Here is a 21,793-nt window from a genome sequence, read left to right as displayed (position 1 = left end):
CAAGTTCACCCAACTATTGGTATATGCCGGCGATATGGGCATAATTTGAAGAACATCACGAGATTAGTAGATTGCTTTCATCTATATCTGGCAAGCGGTATGTATCTTGGGCTGCACATTGATGAAGGGAAGTCAACAAACATGAGAACAAGGTCAACGTCAAAAACGAAGCCAATTACAACGTCAAAATGCACTGGTCAACTGAAAGCAATAACAATAGGAGAGTACAACCTAGAAGTGTTTGAAAATTTCCCCTATTTAGGTTCGAAAATCCCAACCAGCAAAAACTATGATCCTGTTGGTAGCCAACAGGACATATTTCCGCTTAGAGAAACTATTACACTGGAAACAAAGTTCCTACTGTAAAACACCCCATATAGTCCTTCGGAACTCGCGATGTCTTACTCGTGGGAAGCTCGGACGACTATACTTTTCAGTGTAAAGCCGCTAAGGCCCGCATTTCCAGAGACGCTAAGTGTTAAAGACAAACACAACAAACAACAAGCTCATAAGGTATATTACGAAATAAAAGATACGAAACTCTACTCTATAAGATAGGAGGGGAAATGAGGCTTAGGAGCACTTGCTTCCATGGAAAGGACATATAACCTAAAACTTGAAAGATGAAGTCAAGTGAGTGTGGAGCCTAGTCGGCAACTAAGTTGAGAAACTTTTTCTATCCAGCACATCAAAACGTAGACTATCTTCCACTGATTGACTTATCCGGATTCAAACTAGTATCGGACCATAAACCCAAAAATGACGCGCCCCACGTTGAATTTGGCTGGGCGATGATCAAAAAAACTCATTCCGGTTGACCAGAGACTAGGGGAGCGATATCCCAAAAACCTATGAAGTTTTTGTCAAATGACACGTGAGGCCCTGATTCCCTACATTTCCACAAGGCGAATAATAGGGTGTCAACGGAATAGTCCAGAGCAGCTTCAATTTTTGTGGGCAGACCTGTAATTGATAGACCAGTAGCTTAATCCAAACTACAATTTTATTTTATTATGTATATATATATTTCGGGAGCAACTTACTCCCTTCATCAGTACAAAGGGAGTAAGTTGCTCCCGAAATATATATATACATAATAAAATAAAATTGTAGTTTGGATTAAGCTACTGGTCTATCGATTTTAGACTTAACTACAAACAGAAGGCGATATCTAACATTTTAGACCTGTAATGCCAATATCGCTAAATTCTTAAGTTTTTGGGATTTCTCCTGTAAGTCGACTCCGGCAAACCATGATGGTTTGATTAACACTTAATTTCACTTGTTTCGCACTATCGTAAGCCGGGGAGCTCCTGTCACACAATTTGCAAACTTATAAGTAGACAGGTTCCGCATCTACAGCTGGCATTACATACTGCGCTTGTGTCAGGAAGTTTAAGCAACTGCGAGCAATATGCAATATAATAGTAGTAATAACAATAAACTCCACCGGCCCAAATTCGGTTGTGAAAGGAGGGGGATGGATAGCTTCAGTCTGAATGGCTGTACTCGACCACAGTGTCTCAGGGGGTAGGTGAGGAAAGTGCAGTCTTCAAAATTACGTACCGGGGAAGCTATCACCACACTTAGCAGTTAGGTATAAATGTCAATCGATGAGAAAAAACCGATAACCGGCGGGAGTCGTCTGATTTGGTTACTGGATTGGGCTCCCGTAATCGACAGTACGGCGGCAAAACCGCTAATCGCGAGGCAGCCCGGCATTTAGGCGCCACGATGGCCAGGAGCATTGATTCGCCTACTGCAGTTTTTTCGTTAGAATTTTTGGTGACCACTTCAGCAGGTTCGCGTAGGCAGCGGATAAAGTGGATTGAGGAAATGAACCTCTTCATCATTCGTTCTAACTGCGAAATAACGGCGGGGGCAGACACAACATCTTACCGGTCTTTGTTGCACCAGAGATTCGTCGTGCGTTTCCCGAAATTCGCGGGACGGGACGGGTCTCACTAAGGCAGGCCATTGCTAGGTTGATTCAAATCAGCGCTGACAATACCAGCAGACGGGTTAGAACTAAAGTGCAAGGGGTTCACCGGAACTATGCTATGCACAGTGAAACACCCGTAGTTGAAATTCTAAGCATACTAAAGGAGAAACTTTCTGTCGTATGCAGTCGGTTACGACGGTATGGCGAAATGCAGTCCAGACGTGTTCGCAATACAACGTACGCGAAGAGATCTCGCAAGGAATTCCAACAGAGCGTCCAGACAGTGCAGTTTTCGGTGACGGAAACGAGAGGATATTGGGGTGGGCTTTGGGGATTACCCGTCTGCTGATTGGATCACCGTCGAAGGCACTTGCCATGCCACTATTCCCGGCATGAATTTTGCGGATGTGACTGAAGAGGAAGTTCGACGAACCATAAAGAGCTTGAAGAACTGGAAGGGCCCTGGACTGTATCGAATGCAGAATTTTTTGTGTAAAAAATTTACCAGTATACACAGTCGGTTGGTACATAGCATAAATCAGATCATTAGTCGATCCGAAAAATGTCCACTCTTCCTCACTGCGGGGATTACCTGTTAGTAAATGACGCTACGTGTTAAGTGCGAGCTAACATACTTGATGTACTTAGCTGACGTCGAGTTGTATGCTGGTACTGATGACCACCTTAGAAGTCTGTTTGCGAATAGTAGACAGTAAATCATCGAAACCTTGCGTACAAGCATGGGTTGATTACGGGAAAATGTTCGGTTTACTGGTATGAGCCGCAGGCAGTACTTGGTAGTTCTGCTTACACCATGTGTTGGGACCGGGAAGTTCTAACTGATATCTGTTGCTGATTGCTATATACTACACAACAAGCTTGTCGCTGCGCGTATATTACTGATGTTGCTATCCCCCGAAATAGCAACATTGAACGGAAATACGTGGGGAAGAAGGTGAACCATGAGCCACAGGCTCGGGAAATCAAAAGCGTTTTGAGCGGGTTGTTGTAGTTTCCACAATATTGTATTGTGCCAGATCCCTCACGGCTTCCCTTGGTGTCCTGAGACTCACACAGTCTGGTTCAAACCATACACCCTTGTCCTTTAAGTAGGTAGAATCGTCTGAACCTAAATGCTTGGCACTTAGTGCTTGTCGAGATTAATAATAATTATAATCGTTGACGCAACAATTCAATTGAATCAGCGCCTTCAAGTGTGTTAGAGCACTTCATTCAAGGCCGGTAACGGTACACTATAGTACACGGTAGGGGTCAATGTGTCGAGATGAGTATGTGAGTCAAATCAGGGTAAATTTTACTCACATACTCATTCACAGCTGAGTCGACTGATGTCCGACATCCAGTCCCTCTGCCACCAGTAAGATTTGAACCGCGACCTTTCGCTACGACAGCCCAGGACTCTAATCATTTCAGCCATTCAGTATGCAGTATAGAGGTATAAAAAGTTAGCGGTTGGATATTTTAAATGGGAGCGAGAATATCGAACTTTTTTGAAATCCCATTTAAAAATTAATTAAAAGATTTTCACTTCTTAAATTATTCTGAATAAAATGCGATGTGTACCTATTATATCAAATTTCAACCTGGGGTATAAAGCAGGATTTAAACGGTCCAAATAGAGTCTTCCAATGAGATCAACCCATAAAACTTCCAAGGTGGTCCAAGCCAATAAAATATGCAAGAGCAGTCAATCAACTCCGAAATCATACATTCTCCAAGTTCAGTTTTATGTAAACAAATAAACAAATTATTGAGACATTAAAATATTTAAGCCGTTCCTAATTGATGCCATCTCACATTTCATAGCTCACCTTTCTTTCACGAAATTGATTTTACCCTTATCCATCCAATTTTATTTGATTAGCACCCACACCACAAGCCCATTCGTTCATAGCCTTAGATCCTTCATCGTGAATTTCAGCACTTAATTTACCTTAAAATACCTTAGTCTGAATTTATTCGCTCAGAATGTGATGGAATGATCTTTTTCCAGTGTTCTTCGCAGAAGAAAGGAAGACTAAAAATAATTCCACCATTTGGCAAGTAAAGGGAAAAAATGACCATTGAAATGCTGTTAAAATTTAATGGCAGAAGATAAAAACTCAATTTTCGAAATTAATATCGATGGCTTTCATCTTCGTGCAGTGATGAACGGACAAAGTGTAAGCAAGCAAGCCAGCGCATGGGAAAGGTGGCCAAAGGACATTGCATTGGAACCAAAAGAACATCAAAAAATTTATGCCGACTATAAAAAATTATCTCGAAGCAAGTTTTGCTGCTGGTGGATCTTTTCGTGCCTTGTGACGACGGTTATCGTCACGATGCGCGCTCTTTCCAACGTAGGACCGCGCTAAAATGTCCGGAGGGCGAAAAACGCTTTAATTCGACAAAGTACACTAAATCACCAGGCTCAGTCATTTACACCTTCTACCCTGTTATTTACTCCTCAATTATTTTCTCGCAATTGCCCCGATTTAGTGCATTCAGCGTCAAAGATCACGGCAAGGAGCCCCGACTGGGCTATTATCTTTATAAACGTGGAAATAATTGTCGGATGAATGTATCTGCACTTGTAGAGAGAAGCTGTAATCAGATGGTGTGGGACAGGGCGAGTTTAATCATACTCCGCGCTGTTACCGTCTTACCCCTTCCTTACATTTTGAAGACTAGGTTCTGGGTAACTTATTTCCAGCCACTAGTAAAAAGGTCCTAAATTATTCAAGTCGTTTGTTTTCCAGCAGAAGTTCGTCATTTCGAAAATTAGGTCCTAGTGAGCCGTGTTGCATTCTATTAGTAAATTGCTTTTCCAGACTCGATATGCATCAACTGTTCCCGTCTCTGTTGATAAATTATTCCTTAAAGGTTTCGATTGTCGAAGTCCTGCTCGCTGCAAATATCTTCCACAGAACTGGAGCCATGGTAAAAAAACCTGCAGCATCCATTTGCATCAATTCAACGCGAATACAACGTCCACATTCATATATTCAATGCTGACTGGAATTGCAAATGTTCTAATTATAAGGCGACCAGATAAAATCTACATCTCGTTCATGGCACGGAGCACGGAGCAGTTTAGTATGGGCTCAGGGACAAGATGTTTTAAATCATTGCAAAGTAACTCGGCGTATTTGTACAGGGTCGAGCTTTGTCTTGCCACCAATAGCGTACTTATTAATTATTAAAAATCTCGTTATCAAAATTAGTTTGCCAGGCAGCAGATACGTGAATGTCTTGCAGAATATATAGAATCTGTTTGTGTAGATGCCCAAAGTTTCTCTTTCTCTGACTACTGAAGTATGGTAATCCTATCCTCTTTACATAGTGGTTTTGCGGATGATACCAGACTGAGAGTATAGAATTACGAACATAAATGACTCCTCTATTTAACAACAGATGTTAATTAGTGATAAGAGCAATGGAAAATGTTATCGGGAAATGGTCTGGCGCTCAGCAAAAGCATGTGACTTCAGTGTATTAAGTAAAATGTGTGAATGTATCTTTCTGGTTTTATTCTCAGTTCTCTGTTACTTTCGCAATTTGAGGTTTTCGCAAGATTTAAACAAGTGCTCGTTCTGTATATTATGAGAGACTTTTATTATCTAGATTACTTTCCATGTAGTGGGTATTTGGATTTGCATGGGACCACTAAGTCTAGGGAGCAAACGCCCACCCGTGGATAAAAATTGGCTTTGGGAAGGACACCCAGAAATCAAACTAAATATGGAGGACAAGAAAGGTACTTTATTTGCGGTGTATGGCTTCGGAATACCGGCGGTTTTTTGGGAGTGGGCAGTCGGGCTCCCGGCCAGTGGGAAACTTGGTTACTTTGGCATCCAATGCTACAAGAGATTTTAGTGAAGCGGAAATGAAATCCACACCGCATCCTTTTGGCAAAAGCTCAAAGCTGGGAAGGTCACCACCGAGGGCAACATTACCCCTAGGACTCAAAAATGAACTTGTATAGTCCCCGTATCGACATAGTTACTGATGCTGTAGAAGATGAACATGGAAGGCAGCAAACTGCAATAGCGTTTCTTTCACTGGGAAAACATAAACGAACTCTGTGAGTTCATCAAGGAGAGGCGAGGTATCTATCAAAACATCAGTGCTCTGATACGGGGCGTTAAGTTGCCCTATATTACGGCGGTGGAGGGGAAAACAGCCACGCGTCATGTGGCAAAGTCTCGCGGAGGAAATAGGTAACGTCTCCTCAACATAAGGTTGGTGAGAACGCGAGCAAACGGAGTAGGGATGGAATAAGTGAACATTTTGATACTCACCAAGCGGTCAAGAAGAAAAAAGGTTCTTCGCCGAAGAAAGCTAAGCCGACGAATGTTCCGGGTAGTTTTTCGACTACGGCTTCAACTTTGAAAAAAGGGGAAGAGCTTGCAGCTCGTAAACCCGAACAGTAGACATAGGCGGGCGGCAAAAACAGCAGAAGGAGGAATAGAAAATTCGTTCGGAAATGATCATTATTGCTAAGAAAGAAGATATGTCCTAAGCCGATACCCTTCGGGAGGTCAAAGCCGATCCAAAATTGACAGACCTAGGCGGCAATGTGAAAAGTATCAGGCGTACACAAAAGAGAGATCCGATGCTGGAACTAAATAAAACCTGGGAGAAGATAGTGGATAGTTTTCGCAGTCAGGTGGACAAGGTGCTAGGCGCCCAAGCAGACGTGAAATCTCGATGGCAACAGATAGTAATTGAATGCAAAGCACTAGAGGAGGTCACATTACGAGAGGATATCTGTGCTACGCGAAGGGAGCAATTTAACCTTAAGGGATTAGAAGAAAGTTGCACAAAGGGATTAAGAAGGTATATGGAGGTACATAAACCGCTATTATTAGCTGGCCGGTTGAATCGGGGATTAAACTGATTACCGCCGGCAAAGTGAGAATTAGTTGACTCATGTGCCGGTCACTTTGCAGCAGCATGTACTAGTTAGCACGATAGGTTGAGAAGGTGCCGGAAGTGTGAAGAAGAGGTCCACTTTATCAAAGACTGCACGAGAGATCCACAATGCATATTGTACCAAGGGAAGAAGGGGCTGGACGACCGGAACATTGTAGGTCGTGTCAGGTGTCTGGCATATAGGCGGGGGCTGAATTGTGATCATGATACAAATCAACCTCAACTATTGCGAGGCAGTTCAAGACTTGCTCTCGCATGTGAACGTGGTGGTAATATGTGAACCTTGTCGAAATTAAGTTAGTGCTACGTGGGTGAGAGACTCATCGGGAAACACGGCGATATAGGCATGTAGAAGGCAAGCCATTCGAAAAACAAAGACATTCACGAGAGCTGTTACGCTCCTGCTAGTTCAGTATTAGCGCAATATGAGGATGTTTGGTGTTGGATGCTAGAGACCGCAGCCCGAAATTCAGTGCCGGTAATTTCAACGCGTGGGCCTTCGAGTGGGAAAGCTGACTGGCCAAATCCTGCTTGAAACCTTCGCAGAGCTAAACATCGCACTAGCTGTCCGAGGCAGAGTTTTAGGCTCGATCATCGATCTGACTTACCTCAGTACCTCGTTGGCGAGAGCGATGGTCTGGCGGGTGAGTCACCCACAGTGACCACCAATCCAACTTTCTCGACATCAGAAAGAGAGTAAGCGACAGTTGAGCGAACAACAGAACCCATGGGGCGCTGCTTGCAAGTTTGTAATGAACAAAATTCGTTGAAAAAATTCACCCCAAGTGATGTGTAACGACTTTTGTTCAAAATAATTGCAATCCTATTTCGCAACAGGAAAAAAGTCGCCCTCAGCCAACGATTCGACAGGACGTCTTCTCAACCTCCAGAATGACCAAGGAGGAACTGAGAGACATCTGTCGACGAATTGGGGATAATAAGGCTCCAGGATTGGACAGGATTCTGAACAAAGCGTTGAAATCGGCTGCAAAAATCAGGTCCGCATGGTTTATAAGAACATTTGAGTCGCCCATTGCCTGGTGGTTCTGCTACCGAAGCCCAAAAAACCACATGGCGCACCCTCTTCATATCGCCCTATCTATATTTTAGATATGGAAAGCGCGACAGACGCTTGACTTGGTTGTGCTGGTATAAAGCAGAACCCTCTTCGCGAAATAATACTTCACGGTGGTCCCACGAGGATATGGGAGACGAAGTGGGGGTGGTTTAAGTGGATGAGAATCCCACATACTGCTGCAACTTGGTGTAGCAACGTCTTTTTTAGATTTCCACCTGCAATTATAACAAAACAAAAAATTGGTGGTCTCCTCGGTATATTGGTAGTATATCCTCGAGGAAAATTCAAACAAATTGAATAGTGGGAGAACATCGGCACCAAAAATCTGATGCCTGATGCGTTCATAGGCGAGGCATTCACATAGGAAATGCTCCGTTGGATTCCGCTTCCTCATTACAGGACGGACAGGTATCATCTTGAGTAATTCCTGTTCTGAAAATATGCCCAGCTAGTGAATTATGGCCTGTCAGAATGCCCACGATACATCTGCAAGTTCTCCTGCTTTTCGACGGGATGAACTTTGTGGTACGCATGTTCGGTTCTGGCAGGAAAAGTTTGGTGTGTCGAGCAGCATTTAGGCTCTTCCACCTGCCATTATGGGAAGCTTATTCCCAGTTCTTGGAAACAGACTTAGCCAATGCTACTGATACTCCAATTGTTGGCTCCGGTCCCGGCATAGGGGAGATTGACCCCTTTTTCGCTAAAGCATCCGAGATTTCATTTCCTTCTACGCCACAGTGACCAGGTACCCAGAGTAGTTCCACCGCATTGAATCTAGAGATAGAGTTCAAGCGGTTTCTGCATTCCTGGGCGATTTCCGAGGCGATCAAAGAACTACTCAATGCCCTCAATGCAGCTTGGCTGTCACTGCAGATTGCGATGTGCCTGCCCTTCAACCGCTCGTCAATCACCCAGTTTGCCGCGGATCGCATAAACTTCGGCTTGAAAAACCATTGCATATTGTCCCAAAGGAAAAGCCCACTTCTCGTTTTTATTCGAGAGGTAGACTCCGGCTCCAGAACCCAATTCTGTTTTTGAGCCATCGGTATAGAAGACTTCCGTATATCCTGCCACGCGTTCCTCTGGGTCTTCCCAGTCCACTCGAATGTGCACTTAGCATAGCAATTCAACTGAGCTAATAGAGTTCAGTGATTCATCTGGGTGTAGACATGTGCCATATATACTAGGGTAAAGTCAGCGAAAAATATTTTGTACGTTTTATTGTAGTCAGGGGAGGGGAAAGAGGTTATTATCCCATTGAAGGCACGGCTAATCCAAGAGTCTTGTCCCCAAACTAGTACTGGAGTGCATAGTTTTGGTAATGAAGCTGACGAAACTTTATTGGGATGAAAAGAGCATCTCAGGAATCATCTCCACAAAGGTCACTGCTTACATTCATTCAGAAGTAGCTCCCGTGTGGCTTCTGAGACAATAAGGCCCCGGCTATCTACATTACCCTCGATTCCTCTGAACTCTTTTGGTGAAGATAGAATTCAGGAGCAATGTCATCAGTGAATATGAAATTAAGCGTCAAATCCATTTGGTTCAGTCTAGTTACTTTCATAAACTGGACCCAGAGATGAGGACCCCCGAAAATAATACCTTGTCTAAGTCAAGGATAGATCGAGATGGATTTCCTCTTTGTCTCCCTTGAAGCGAATTAGGTAGCCCCTTTATGTGTTCTCCGAACATTGTTTCCTAGCACATCTCCCATCGCCATTCGTAAATTTTAGTGTCATAGAGGTCTCCTTTGCTCTCGATAACCATTGCTTGCGGACGAAACTTCTTTCTTTTCAAATCACGTCAGGTTTCTTGTGTAGTATAATGAGATCAGTTAAAACTATCGAGTGCTTTCTATTCCTGTCGGTAAATCGGACATGTTTCCGCGATCAGTACATGGTCGTATGCATGGTTTTGCTAGATAGCTAGTTGCTAACTCCAAACCACACACTTTGCACTGATTGCGGCATATATGCCGTCCTGGAGCGCGCACATAAATCACTCCGTCTCAGCAGACATATTCCCAAGGAAAAAGGCAAATGAAGGTTCGACAAATGAAGATCTATCAACGGCTACCAGAGACAATTCACGTATTTACCACACATTACCTTCGACTTTCGCTTTCAAGTTTGGTGAAGTTAGTCCGTATTTTCCCTTATAAACAGCTGCACGTTAGGGATTCCCCTGCTCCTGGCTGTAAGCTCGCAACGACACGGCCGATTTTACGGAGCAGATTGTAATGCGTCAGCGTTTCGATTCCCCGAGAGTTGGGATTGCAGCACCAGTTTCAGACGTGCATAAATCTATCTGTGTCATAGTTGCTATGTGGAGTTAACCAATGCTATATATCGTATGCGATTCATGATGACTTTTGTCGATGGCTTGGACGCGATATTAGGACTGAAAATTCGCACAGCTTAACATCATCTAAGTACATCAAGGGTGGTATAATTGGCATCTTTCAGTACTCATGAAAGCCGGTTTAGAGTTATTCAAAACCAAAGGGTACTCAACAAATTACCTACACGGATGAGTCCCGTGGTATAGTTTACCTTAGAGGAGCGAACTCACAATGCGCATGACATTCTTCTATTCCAAAAAGTTCGAATCGTCGTGAAACAGACTTATGCAGTATCGAAAACCCTGGCATTATTGCCTGTCCTACAATTACCAAGTGGATAATGAACCACCTATTGTAACGCGATGATCCAACTCGGTAGTCCTTCTGTCTTCTGTCCTTGGACAGTGTTAGTCTCGAAGTGCGCATTCTTCCTTCTGCTAATAATGGGCGCTATGACTTTGTAGAGGGTCAGGGAGCAGAAATTCTTCCCTTTCTTGTTTGATTTCCTTTTTTTAACTTCTTCCCTTCATAACACTTCTTCAACAACTATTTCTTATTTAAAAGAAAATCCCCAAAGAAAATATTTCAATTCGACATTTCATCATTTGTGCTTAAACTTCCAGGCATAAACCTGAGGGGTGCTAACCGGTCAATTCTACCTGAATAATAAAACGCCAGCCAAAGGCGTATAAGGATAATTCGATAGCTTTCACTGTTTGTTCATAATAGTCTAATAAAAGGCTCAACCTCATTCGCAAACATTGAGCCCGTTCAATCCCTTTTTGTTTGTCTAGCCAGAAAACGAACCTTCTCGCTAATTCGAAGTCCCATCATCCTCCTGCCGTAACAAGAAGCTGCCATCCTCCCGTTTGCCCGCAGTAATATCGATAAGGCCCTGGTACTAATACCATATCATTACTTATGAAAATGAAGTACGTTTGAACATATTATTACCACCTGAATTTCGGAAAATTTATTGCCGTAAAGTGATACCGAACGCAAATATTCACACGATATACCTGTCCATTAAATTGTCTGAGAGTGAGTTGGCCTTTTCCGTAATAATGCGTTGGGCAGATAATAGTTGTATTTTGTACTATAAATAATTAATTTATATTGAGCACAATCATTCGTTTGCCTGTCAATGTGCCAAATTCAATCAGAAATTTGGTAGTTTAGTACGAAACGGATAATTTTAGGGTGTGCGAGCTTGTGATGCTTCAGGGATATGCAATACAATAACATAATGAAATCTACGTTTCAATCGATACCAGAAGCATGATTTAGTGTTAGAATGGATTGACCCAATATTTCACCGTAATTGGTGTATTTCCCTCCCTTTGTGGGCCGGTGTATGGCAATCCGAAACTCGATGCTTTCCACTGTGGCTATGATAGATTTTCTTGATTTATTTTCAATTTCGAAATTGGGAGAATACGTACGGCTTTGGTGGAAGGTCATAGGAAAAGGATAGTTTCGAAATTCTAGCTTTCCAATTTACACACAAAAGATACTCGATAATCTAGAACACGCGCATATTGATGGGTAATGGAAAAACGAAATATGGGTTCCAAGGTCTTTTAAAGCTTTTTCGAATCGTAGCGATGATATATCTACACGCTTTTCATACCACTCGTATTTACTTCTATAATTTGACACAATACGAGGAACGTAGTTGTTTTGAATCTATGGAGAAGAAGTATCTTATAAAGTCAAAAATTTGCTTCGAATGATTATTATCTTTTAAGCCAAAGAAATCTAATAGCAAGAGGATATTTGTTCTCATAGTCTAGCAAGTACAACTTGGGCGACCGACAAATGAGGAAATAAGAAAAGATATCAAACTATTATAGATTGAACACTAGAAAAGAACGGAAAGGAAAGCGTAAATACCTCTTAGTGAGCATTGGAGATAACTATTTTCAACCACGAGAGCAAAGCTATTCTACAAACGGAAAAGTGGCCAATTTGAACCGTTCAGGTGCGCCAACTTCTGAGTACCGCGCTGTCCATGTGCTTTCAGCCCGGTGGTTCGGATAAGTCCGACTTTGTACGGAAATGCTGGTACATAGGTGACTTAACTATGTGACTTCAAGTACGAAAGGTTAAGTAGATTCTTGATGGAAAAATATTTGGGCGTTCGATGAACCTATGCGTGAATCTATGATAATATGATTTTCACCAAACTTTCCAGTATCGTGCTTAATATTCCCAGATATGTTACTGCATGGAAGAGTATTTATTGTACTCAAGGAGTATTTTTTGTTAATTTTCAAAATATAGTAAAATACTATACTATTATGACTCTATTTGAACAGATATCTGGGCGCAAAATATTGTGATACCCAGATTTTGTATGTAGCCACAACCATGACGCTCTTCGGATTTTTTTGCTGATTTCTTTCTAAAGGGGGTCCATGATTTAAATGACAAATTGTTAGACCACTAACATCTTCTTAACCACACTAACATTGACCTGGTGAGGAAGCGATTGAAAAATAAATGCAAATTTCCTGCATCCCTCAAATCGACCATAGAAATTTTTTCCAAAGAATTCAAAGGATTACGACCTATGGGCAGCGATTTATTAAAAACCGGTAGAAGAATTAGAGGAGGTACTTGGCGTGATTATCAGAATTGTTCAATTTGAGGCATATCCAGAATCGATGAAACAATTGGGAACTAATTAACAGCTAAGTAAAACTGATCAGTTGTGTAGTTCTCATCCGTTTATAGATGAAAATGGACTTATTCGATTGAGCGATCGACTAGAAGTATAAAACTTAACTTAGGAAGCCAACCATCCAATTATTCTACCCAAAACGCACTACGCAATAAAGCTTTTACTAGATTAACTTTACCGTCAACACTCATATGCAGAACCACAAGCGCTACCGAACATTGTCAGACGGCAACTTTGGCCCATTAATAGTAAATCAGCGAGACGTTTCCAGAGTAAACCAAGTTTGCTGACACATCTAACGAAGTACTGGTCAACTTCTGCATTTCGAAAGGATCAATATATTTTCATTTTATACTCCCTCGATCATCACATTTTGGTAGACTTTGGGAGGTGACTGTGAAGTGCACTAAACATTTGCTTCTGGAATACATTTTATCGGCATCACTCACGTATAAGGGAATTGAAACTACCATAATCGCAGGTGAAGCGATTTTAAACTCAGTCGTCAGATGAGGTTTTGCATCGTTGGTCATTTGTTTAAGCTCGAACATGCTAGTAGTCCTCAAAGAAGACAACACTCCAATTCTCAATGGATAGAATCATAAAGGGAGTACCGGGAGTGTATGGTCTCATAAGAGTAGCTACACACATAAAAACCTAATCAAGTGTAGTGCGAAGATGCATACATAAAATACCACCGCTAATTGTTGAATCAACGGAGGAGGCAACTTGTCATCAAGCTGCAGAACGAACGGTATCTTAAAAGGCACCAGTTATCAAGATGTCAAAGGCGGCTCTATCACATCAACCATCAATCGCGAGTTCGTCAAGAAGGCGATTATAAGGCTTGCCCATTAACTTACTACTTTGAGCTAGCCATATTCTATCAGCATTCACCAACAGAGCTCAAATGAGACCATCTTCAAATACATCTGGACTAAAGTTCGAGAACTTTCGAGCAGCTAACTTGATGAAAAGATTTGTGATTGAGCAAACAAGATGTTTAAGATAGATGACCAAGTATAGATAAACTTCCTCGTTTGGTTTTTTCCTCTTATTTGCAAAAAACGAAAATATATCGAACCATTATGGAGGAGCCCTAAACCTAATCTGTAAGATTCCCTTATTCAAGTTGCGACTATGCGACTAAGATAACAACGGTTAATAAGAGTTTAAAGGGGAGCGACAGATACTTATTGAAAACAGTGAAAAACCACACTTTTCAGCAGCAAATCCTTTGAGGAAGGAGGGAAGGGGCTCCCTTCATTGAACCTTGCACTAAATTAAACTTTAGCATGGACGATTCAAAGAAATATGGGAAAAGGAATCAGCACAAACGTTCTGTATAGTAGTTATCCATCTGCTATTAGTTATCGGCAGATAAAAAGGATTTCAAACGCCGTTACTTGACGTACTTGTAGATACACATCACGGGAAATTTAATCCACAACTATTACCACCAGAGAATCTCCGGCTAGAATTATTGACCATCAAGGAAGAACTCCTACACGCTTACCGTTGAAATCATCCGTTCTTCTGGAATTGTAGAACATGATGACCGTTGACGAGCATGTCATATTAGATATTTTTCCGAACAAAAGTGGCCTTGATCACCGAGGAATGTTTTAAATTTTCATACTGCTCCGATAAATATGGCCGCCTGAAAAGACCGGGTTAACAGTTCGAATCGAGACCAATACTTATACTGTATCTGACGAGGAGCTAGCTAATTTGTGGGCGCCAAGCCTTAACTATATCTGTAAGCTACATTGCATCTATCGAATGGAATCACGAATGAACGAATGTGAAATAAGTTTCCATAGCCACATAACATCATCATCATTATCGGCGCAACAACAGGTATCCGAAACTCCACCAATTCGATATCCCTAAAAGTTGTCCCACGCCATCGTTCTATCTCAGGCAGTGTCTGCCTCGTCTTCTTTTCCTACCATAGAAATTTTCCTTATAGACTTTTCGGGCTGGACCATCCTCCCTCACACGGATCAAGTGACCCGCCCACCGCAACCTCGAACGCGGCCAAGTGTTGATAATTTTTCCTGCTAAGAACCCAAACTCCGTAGAATACATGCGGTCTGGAAAGATCATTGTCTTGTACAGTAAGAGCTTTAACCCTATGGTGAGACGTTTCGAGCGAAACAGTTTTTGTAAACTGAAATAGGCTCTGTTGGTTGCCAACAACTGTGCGCGGATTTCATCGTCGTAGCTGTTATCGGTTGCGATAGGAGAAATTATCAACGGTAGTCTCCTATCTTTGTTCTTCCCATTTGACGAGTGCGGTTTGATGTTGCTGGTTGGTTGGTGTTCGGTGCTGACGTTGCCACTATATATTTTGCCTTGTCTTCATTGATGTGCAGCCCAAGATCTCGCGCCACCTGCTTGATCTGGATGAAGGCAGTCGATATCGTCAGCATAGGCCAGTAATTGGGTAGACTTAAAGGGGATCGTACCCCTCGCATTTATAATACCTCAGCATCAAGGATCACTTTTTCCAGGGCCAGGTTAAAGAGGATGCATGATAGGGTCAGGCTAGTCAGTCTAATCATTTTCGTCAGGATACCGAATATTCTCATGGCTCATTCCTTAGCTAGTTCCATGCTATCAAAGACGGCCACACACTAGCTAGGACCAAATGTAAAGTTGGAACATCCTCCAAGGTGGATTCAACACCGACAAAGACCAACCAACGGATATATTTTACAGACCTTGGAAAAGATAATAACATCGAATGTGGTCCCCTCGTGACTCAGGCTCGCTTACTCTGATTAATATGCATGCGCATCGCCTATTTTCTAGCTTCCTTAATGTTTTGTTCGTTTTAAGCCGAAATATCCTGGCTGTCGCTGATCATGAAACCAAATTGGGTAGCAATGCAAGTTTAAGGGGTTCATTTCAAGGATGTTTAACTGGCCGCTGGCCTACGAATCTAATTGAGGAAATCGCAGCGACAGGAGGTACTAAACATCATTTGTGATACAGCAACATCATGGTGACTTTGTTGGCTACATTAGACTCCTTTGCATTGTTGTTATCTCGAGATGATGAACAGTCCATCGATAGTCAGTAGTCTGAAGACTCCAATTCCTAAACCGATATGAACAACAGTGCATATTAGGGATATATTGACAGATACACATAGAGACATCAGTACCATGCGCGAAAAGTTGCCTTCCAGGCAAGCAGGGGAACCGTGCCTCCATACGTGTGGCTCAACTTCTGCCCGACTCGGAGGTAAAATAATGAAGTTGTATGTTTTCAAAGGTGAAACATTGTGAAATTTACTAGAGCTCTCCACAATAGTTTCAGGAGGTTAAAAATGCTGGAAAGAAAGCCAACGTCCCACAGACGATACTAGAGAAATTTTCTCAAACCTCAAAGGACAAAAAACTCGAATTCGGGAGAGATCGAGCGATCTTTACGAAAGCTTGCTAGGCACCAAAAGGCAAAAATCTTCACACCGGTAAGGAAAACCGTACAAAATAGTCAGAATCACCAAATAAATACGAAGGTAATCTTATCAAAAGGTTCAAAGAGAAATACGACACGTTAAAGGAAAAGACCGCCTGAATAAATTGCCATCTCCAAAAAGGATGGCATAAAATGCGTTGATAATCACGGGAAGGTTAAACTTCATCCAGAATGATTGACACATTAGAGAAAACCACAGTCGAATCCGACATTTCCCGAAAATAAATATAATAGCGGACGTCTATAAATTTCCTCTTCAGAAATCCTTAGGAGATTAGGCACAAGTTCAAGCCAAAAGGTAGGAGGTCGCCACATAATAAAAAGACATTGATCAATTTAAGAGTGAGGAGTTCGTCTAACAGGCCCACTTGCATTGGAAGAGTCCGAAAGCATATGAAGGGAAAAAATGGCAACTATCAGTTCACCGGATAAAGCAGCACTTAAACTACTGGCAGTAGGTAAAGCGAAAATAGGCAGGGTCGTTTGTCGTCAGCACAGAGACCAGGTGACAATACGCACTGGTGACCGTTACAAAAGTGAGGAAAATGAGGAGGAAAGGCCACTTATTCAGGGAGAATAAAGATGACCCTAAGTGTACGTTTTGCAGGTGAAAGAGGGTATCGAATATTTTCAGGGAGGAAATGAGGATGGTACAATACAAATTGGACCGTTCGGGTAGCCACCAAACGCCTTCTACTTGGAGCTTCGGTAAAGATAAACTTAGTACCATTGGAAATGCAATCGTCGATCACATATGAGTAATAGATCACTAGGGAGAATTATCTGGTTTGTTAGTAAACACGACCATCATGCATTTTATCTCTAGAGAAAAATGGGCCAGCCGACAAAGTGCGCTCCCGCGGATAAGATGCAAAAAATTAGGGTTAGTCCGTGAATGCATTTGACAAGAATGTGTTCATAGAAATGCTATTGCGGGCCACAAGCTATTGGTAGCTTCAGAAAAGGAAGTATAAATATATTGCCGCAGAAGGAAAGCAAGAAGCGCTGCCATGGCAAGGTGGCGAGGTTTCAGCAAAAGGCGGTCAAATTACTATTAAATTGTAGAGTTACAGACTTCATTCCAGCAGAAACAGATCTCAATTCCTGACGAATAGCATTCAGGGTTATCATTGCGAAAGCTGAGGGGGCGACACTACTACAAATCTGTCCGCATCTTCATCTCAATATGGTGACGGCACTCTACCCCCTCCGCATAAAGGGGACTGCAAAGAATGTAAATCATCGCTGGACGTCTTCGCCATATCTGTGGAAATTGAAAACGAATTTGTGTAGATTTAGTGGAGAATCGGAAATAATAAATCCTCCACTTTGAATGCCGTTCCCAATAAATCGCTGTTTGCTGTTAAGACCAAAATCTTTGTGTCACGCACGTTAGAAGGAGTTTGCCCGCTCGGTGAAGATGCAAAGGAAGTTTCGTTACTCAAGCCTAATAAGCAATCCAAAGCTCCATTCAATTTGATAAATTATTCGAAAGTTAATTCAAAGAAGAGACGCTTTGGCACGATATGGATGAGGAACCGAATGAGTGCAGTCACCGCAAATGAAATGCATGACTCAATGTTTGGTTTTTATGCCAAAAAAGACTACGTTAGTCGATTTTTCATTTGAGTTGGTTCTAGTAGTGGTTACCAAACAATTCGAAAATCCTGAAGTGTGCACTAAGGAGACCATCAACGTTATAAAAACGTAACTTGAGATAGTCGAGTTTCATCTAGCGGAATAGACATAGGCTGTTTTCTGATAAGTATTTGACTTGGAGACCATATCATCACTTCTAAGTCAGTTATCAAGTATCTAGGTCTGACTATTACAGGGAAGATCACTTCAAGGTGCATCTATGCCTGCTAAAAAGAAGTGAGTGCCAGCATGTCGCTAGCATTGATATCGCCCTTCACTGGAGGTCTGGAATGCAGCCTCTGATTATTAGTAATTCACTCCATTCTATGATATGCAGCGCAAGTCCTGAAGGAAGCTTCAACTTGTGAGTGTAATTGAAAGTTAAAGCCTTGAAAAGAATTCATGCGAAGGTTAGCAAGGCGGAGCGGTGTTGAGTATAAGTATGGACAGGGCCTCATGAAACTAATCAACCCATTTGAGCCGGCCGGTGAGGGTTACCTCATTTGATGGTCCAATGGACAGTGTCGTAAGTGCGCTTAAAAGCGTGCACCATTGCCTACGTTCGGCTGATAATATTGCAATGCTGTAGGTCACAATTTAAATTTGCAATACACGTCTTATCTTGGCTAGGTCGAGACGCGACGAAAGGCGCAAGGAGTTCAGTGTGGCATGGACAAATGAAAAGATTTGGGGTTCATTTGGCGCCTAAGGACGATATAATGCATATCAACATACAAACTTGGAGTGCGATGTGCTACTTTTTATGACCAAGGCATCCTGAAACTAAGTGCCACATTTTTAATGGTCACAGCTAATAATCATAACAAACAAAGCGCATTGAGTAACAAAAACTGCACAAAGGAAATAGAGGAGGTGGAAATCAAGGTTATAAAGAGTGCTGAAATCCATCCATGATCTCACTTTAAGTTAGCTAATATGTGACCCCAGTTGATTGATGATAAAGTTAAGGTGGGGGTATACTTTGAGAATCCACAAGGTAACAGGGGGAAAAATGCTTGGGCTGGTTAGAAAGAAGCGCGGTCCAGTGATGATGATTTGTAGGTCGAACAAATATTCATGAAAAAAGAAAGTAGTAGAGAAGAGTCAGAGAGTTATGGGAAAGAATTGGAGGGCTTGAATATTTAGGCCAATTGAGCGTGGAGAGAATTAGCGGACGGAGGTAAAGGTGGCAACCAGATAGTAAGACCAACCGTCAACAATAAGAAGTAGAGAAGGAGAGACTTGGTGGGAAACGGATTCTTATTTGCAATTAGGATTCCATCGCCAGTGCACTTAGATGACGCAATTTGGTCCTTGTTAAAGCGACGAATAGAATGTCCTTCGGAGGGCTTTCAATATTTTATCACCAAGTCACGTTACGGGAATACGGATGATGCGATGGTGTTGGGCCAACATAAGCAAACTAAAGGCTCCAGATTTGGGCGTAAGTTGTTTTAAGCGAAACTAGCACGTGCTCGGGACTGCTGTCTTTTTTAAACGCTGCATACGAAAGTCGTTAAAGAAAGTCAACTTTATTTTTAATGCTTTCCAATACTTTGTTCGAAGAAGTAACGTACACTAACTTGGAGGCAAAGAGATATTTTGGTGAAGACGCCACCTTTAATAAAGGGCTACTGATGCAAGCAGGTGAAGTAGGTAGAATGAGTGCAGAGGTGGGGCTGGTGCTTCGTCGACGGCTTTAATGTCAGAGAGTTGAACTGCTAGGCTGTGTTACATTAGCAGTTGCGGAGGCGGCAAATTTTGTCCTGGGAGGGGCGCATTAGAGCGAGACAGGATTTTAGACTATGCAGACGTGGTTGAGTAGAACCATCTACGGTGTCTGACATATAACCGGGAAAGCCAGTTAATCGTGGATAACTTTAGTTGTTATAGAAGCAATTCCAGGTGCTTTACACGGTAGGAATCGAGCAAAGTTTACATGCAACATTTGCCAGTAGGCCAAGTGCTGCCGGATAGAAGCTAAAATCCCCAAATGCTGGTAGATTCAACGAAAATCGGAATAGCGATACATTGCGGTAGTTATCTTCTCGATAAGAGACGTTTGATGACCAGGTACACGGCGGAGTTGCTAAGAAGGTGTCGCTAACCATTTCCTTAGTTACCGGATGTCTCGAAAGTGGTAAAGAAATCGTACGCTCAAACCACTTCCTGCAGTAGGCTAGTCTGTTTTTTTTATATTAGGCAAGGTAGAGCCCCTCATCCCTATACAATCAATCATTATGTTGCGTTCTATAATTTAATTCTCAGACTAGATCTCTGTTAAGTATTTTTTAAATTGTGATGTTAATATTTAATAATAAGAAAACAATTTTTATCCCTCTCGCTATTTCGCAAAAACCACGCCACCAATCATGTGAACTTTGGAAAACTTAATAAAAAAATACCGAATATGTCCCTCTTTGGGTTGGGTTTTAAAATTTGTACTTTTTAGGTGGTCTACAACAAATTATACATAACTAAAGTACGGATGACCTACTATAGCAGATTAAAATTTTCAATATTTCAGTTCAATTGTCTTACCTGGTCTATCCAATTCATTAATCAGATCGTCAGCATCCGTGTAAGCTCCGTTAACTCTAGCGAATTTCGCATGAACGACTAATGACAAACACGTTCCAAACAGCCACCACAAATAGAATGTTGAAGCAATTTTCACTAATGTACATGTTGTGCTGAGAATTCCAGAGGCCATTGTAAACTTCACTATTTACACGGTTCTTATCTTTCCCGTTGATTAAAAAAAAAACGAAAAAACCAGACACAAGATAAAACCAAACCAAAAGGATAACTACACAAACTTACACCGAAGAGCTTTTTACGAAAACAATTTTCACAATTTTTACCCAATCACTATTCAGGGGCTGGGAAGAGCAAACCTTTCATTTGATTCATCTAGTTGTATAGAAATCTTGCTATCTAACCCGATCTATAACTATCCGTTATCCGCTATCTTTTATCGGTTTTTGTTCTCTACAATAGCATTCATAGATTTTTACAGCAACTCGAGTTCCTGCCCTCCATGCCGGAAACCTCGATTTACGTTCTCGTTTTCGTAACTTAAGACAATTTAATTTATATTGTCGATATACACACTTGTTGTTATTTTTCAAGTGGTTCCCAAGTTGCGGAAACTCCTTTCGTTCGACGACTCCGTTGCTCGTTGTTCCGCGTCCTTTAGCTCCACTTCGGTCCAATTCCTTAAGTTTATCCTCAATACATCCATGGGTTTTATCGAAATTGTTCACTCATCCTTGTAAGAGTATGTAATCTAGTATTCCACCATTGTCAGAACGGAAAAATGGAAAAGCCGGGAAATCCCCGAACGTTAACGTTAGCGTTGGTGTACGATGATGGTGATGGTGATGATGATATGGTACGACAATATGTAGGTTGCGAGGGGGGATATGTGCACTAGAGTGTGTGAATGCGCCTGTGGGATACGTTGTACAATCACTGATATACGATTTCCTGTCTATTGTGTATCCTTGAATGAAAAAAGAAAACAGGGAAATATAAGGCGTGCTGTAGACAATTATTTGAACAGAAGTAATAAAATATTTATTTTACATTTCTCCAATTCCAGGGATATTGTCGATAAAGTTTTTTGTTTGAAAACTATTTTAGATTGGATGTAAGCCCTAATGGATTAGAATTCGATATGGTCTA

General features: G+C 41.8%; 1 protein-coding gene across 1 annotated transcript in view; it reads right to left on the bottom strand.

Moving 5' to 3' along the window:
* The window catches only part of LOC119657775 (neural cell adhesion molecule 2), a 641,753-nt gene that overhangs the window by 425,440 nt on the left and 194,520 nt on the right, over positions 1-21,793 (bottom strand). Inside the window, exon 4 of the mRNA XM_038064845.1 lies at positions 20,648-21,611. Within this exon, the coding sequence (XP_037920773.1) occupies positions 20,648-20,819 (172 nt within the window). The 5' untranslated portion in view covers positions 20,820-21,611. The remainder of the gene's footprint in view (positions 1-20,647; positions 21,612-21,793) is intronic.

The sequence above is a fragment of the Hermetia illucens genome, chromosome 5 (genome assembly GCF_905115235.1).
Source record: "Hermetia illucens chromosome 5, iHerIll2.2.curated.20191125, whole genome shotgun sequence".
Classification (NCBI taxonomy): Eukaryota; Metazoa; Arthropoda; class Insecta; order Diptera; family Stratiomyidae; genus Hermetia; species Hermetia illucens.
The sequence above is the reverse complement of the archived record's forward strand: the minus strand, read 5'-3'. Positions and strand labels throughout refer to the sequence as shown.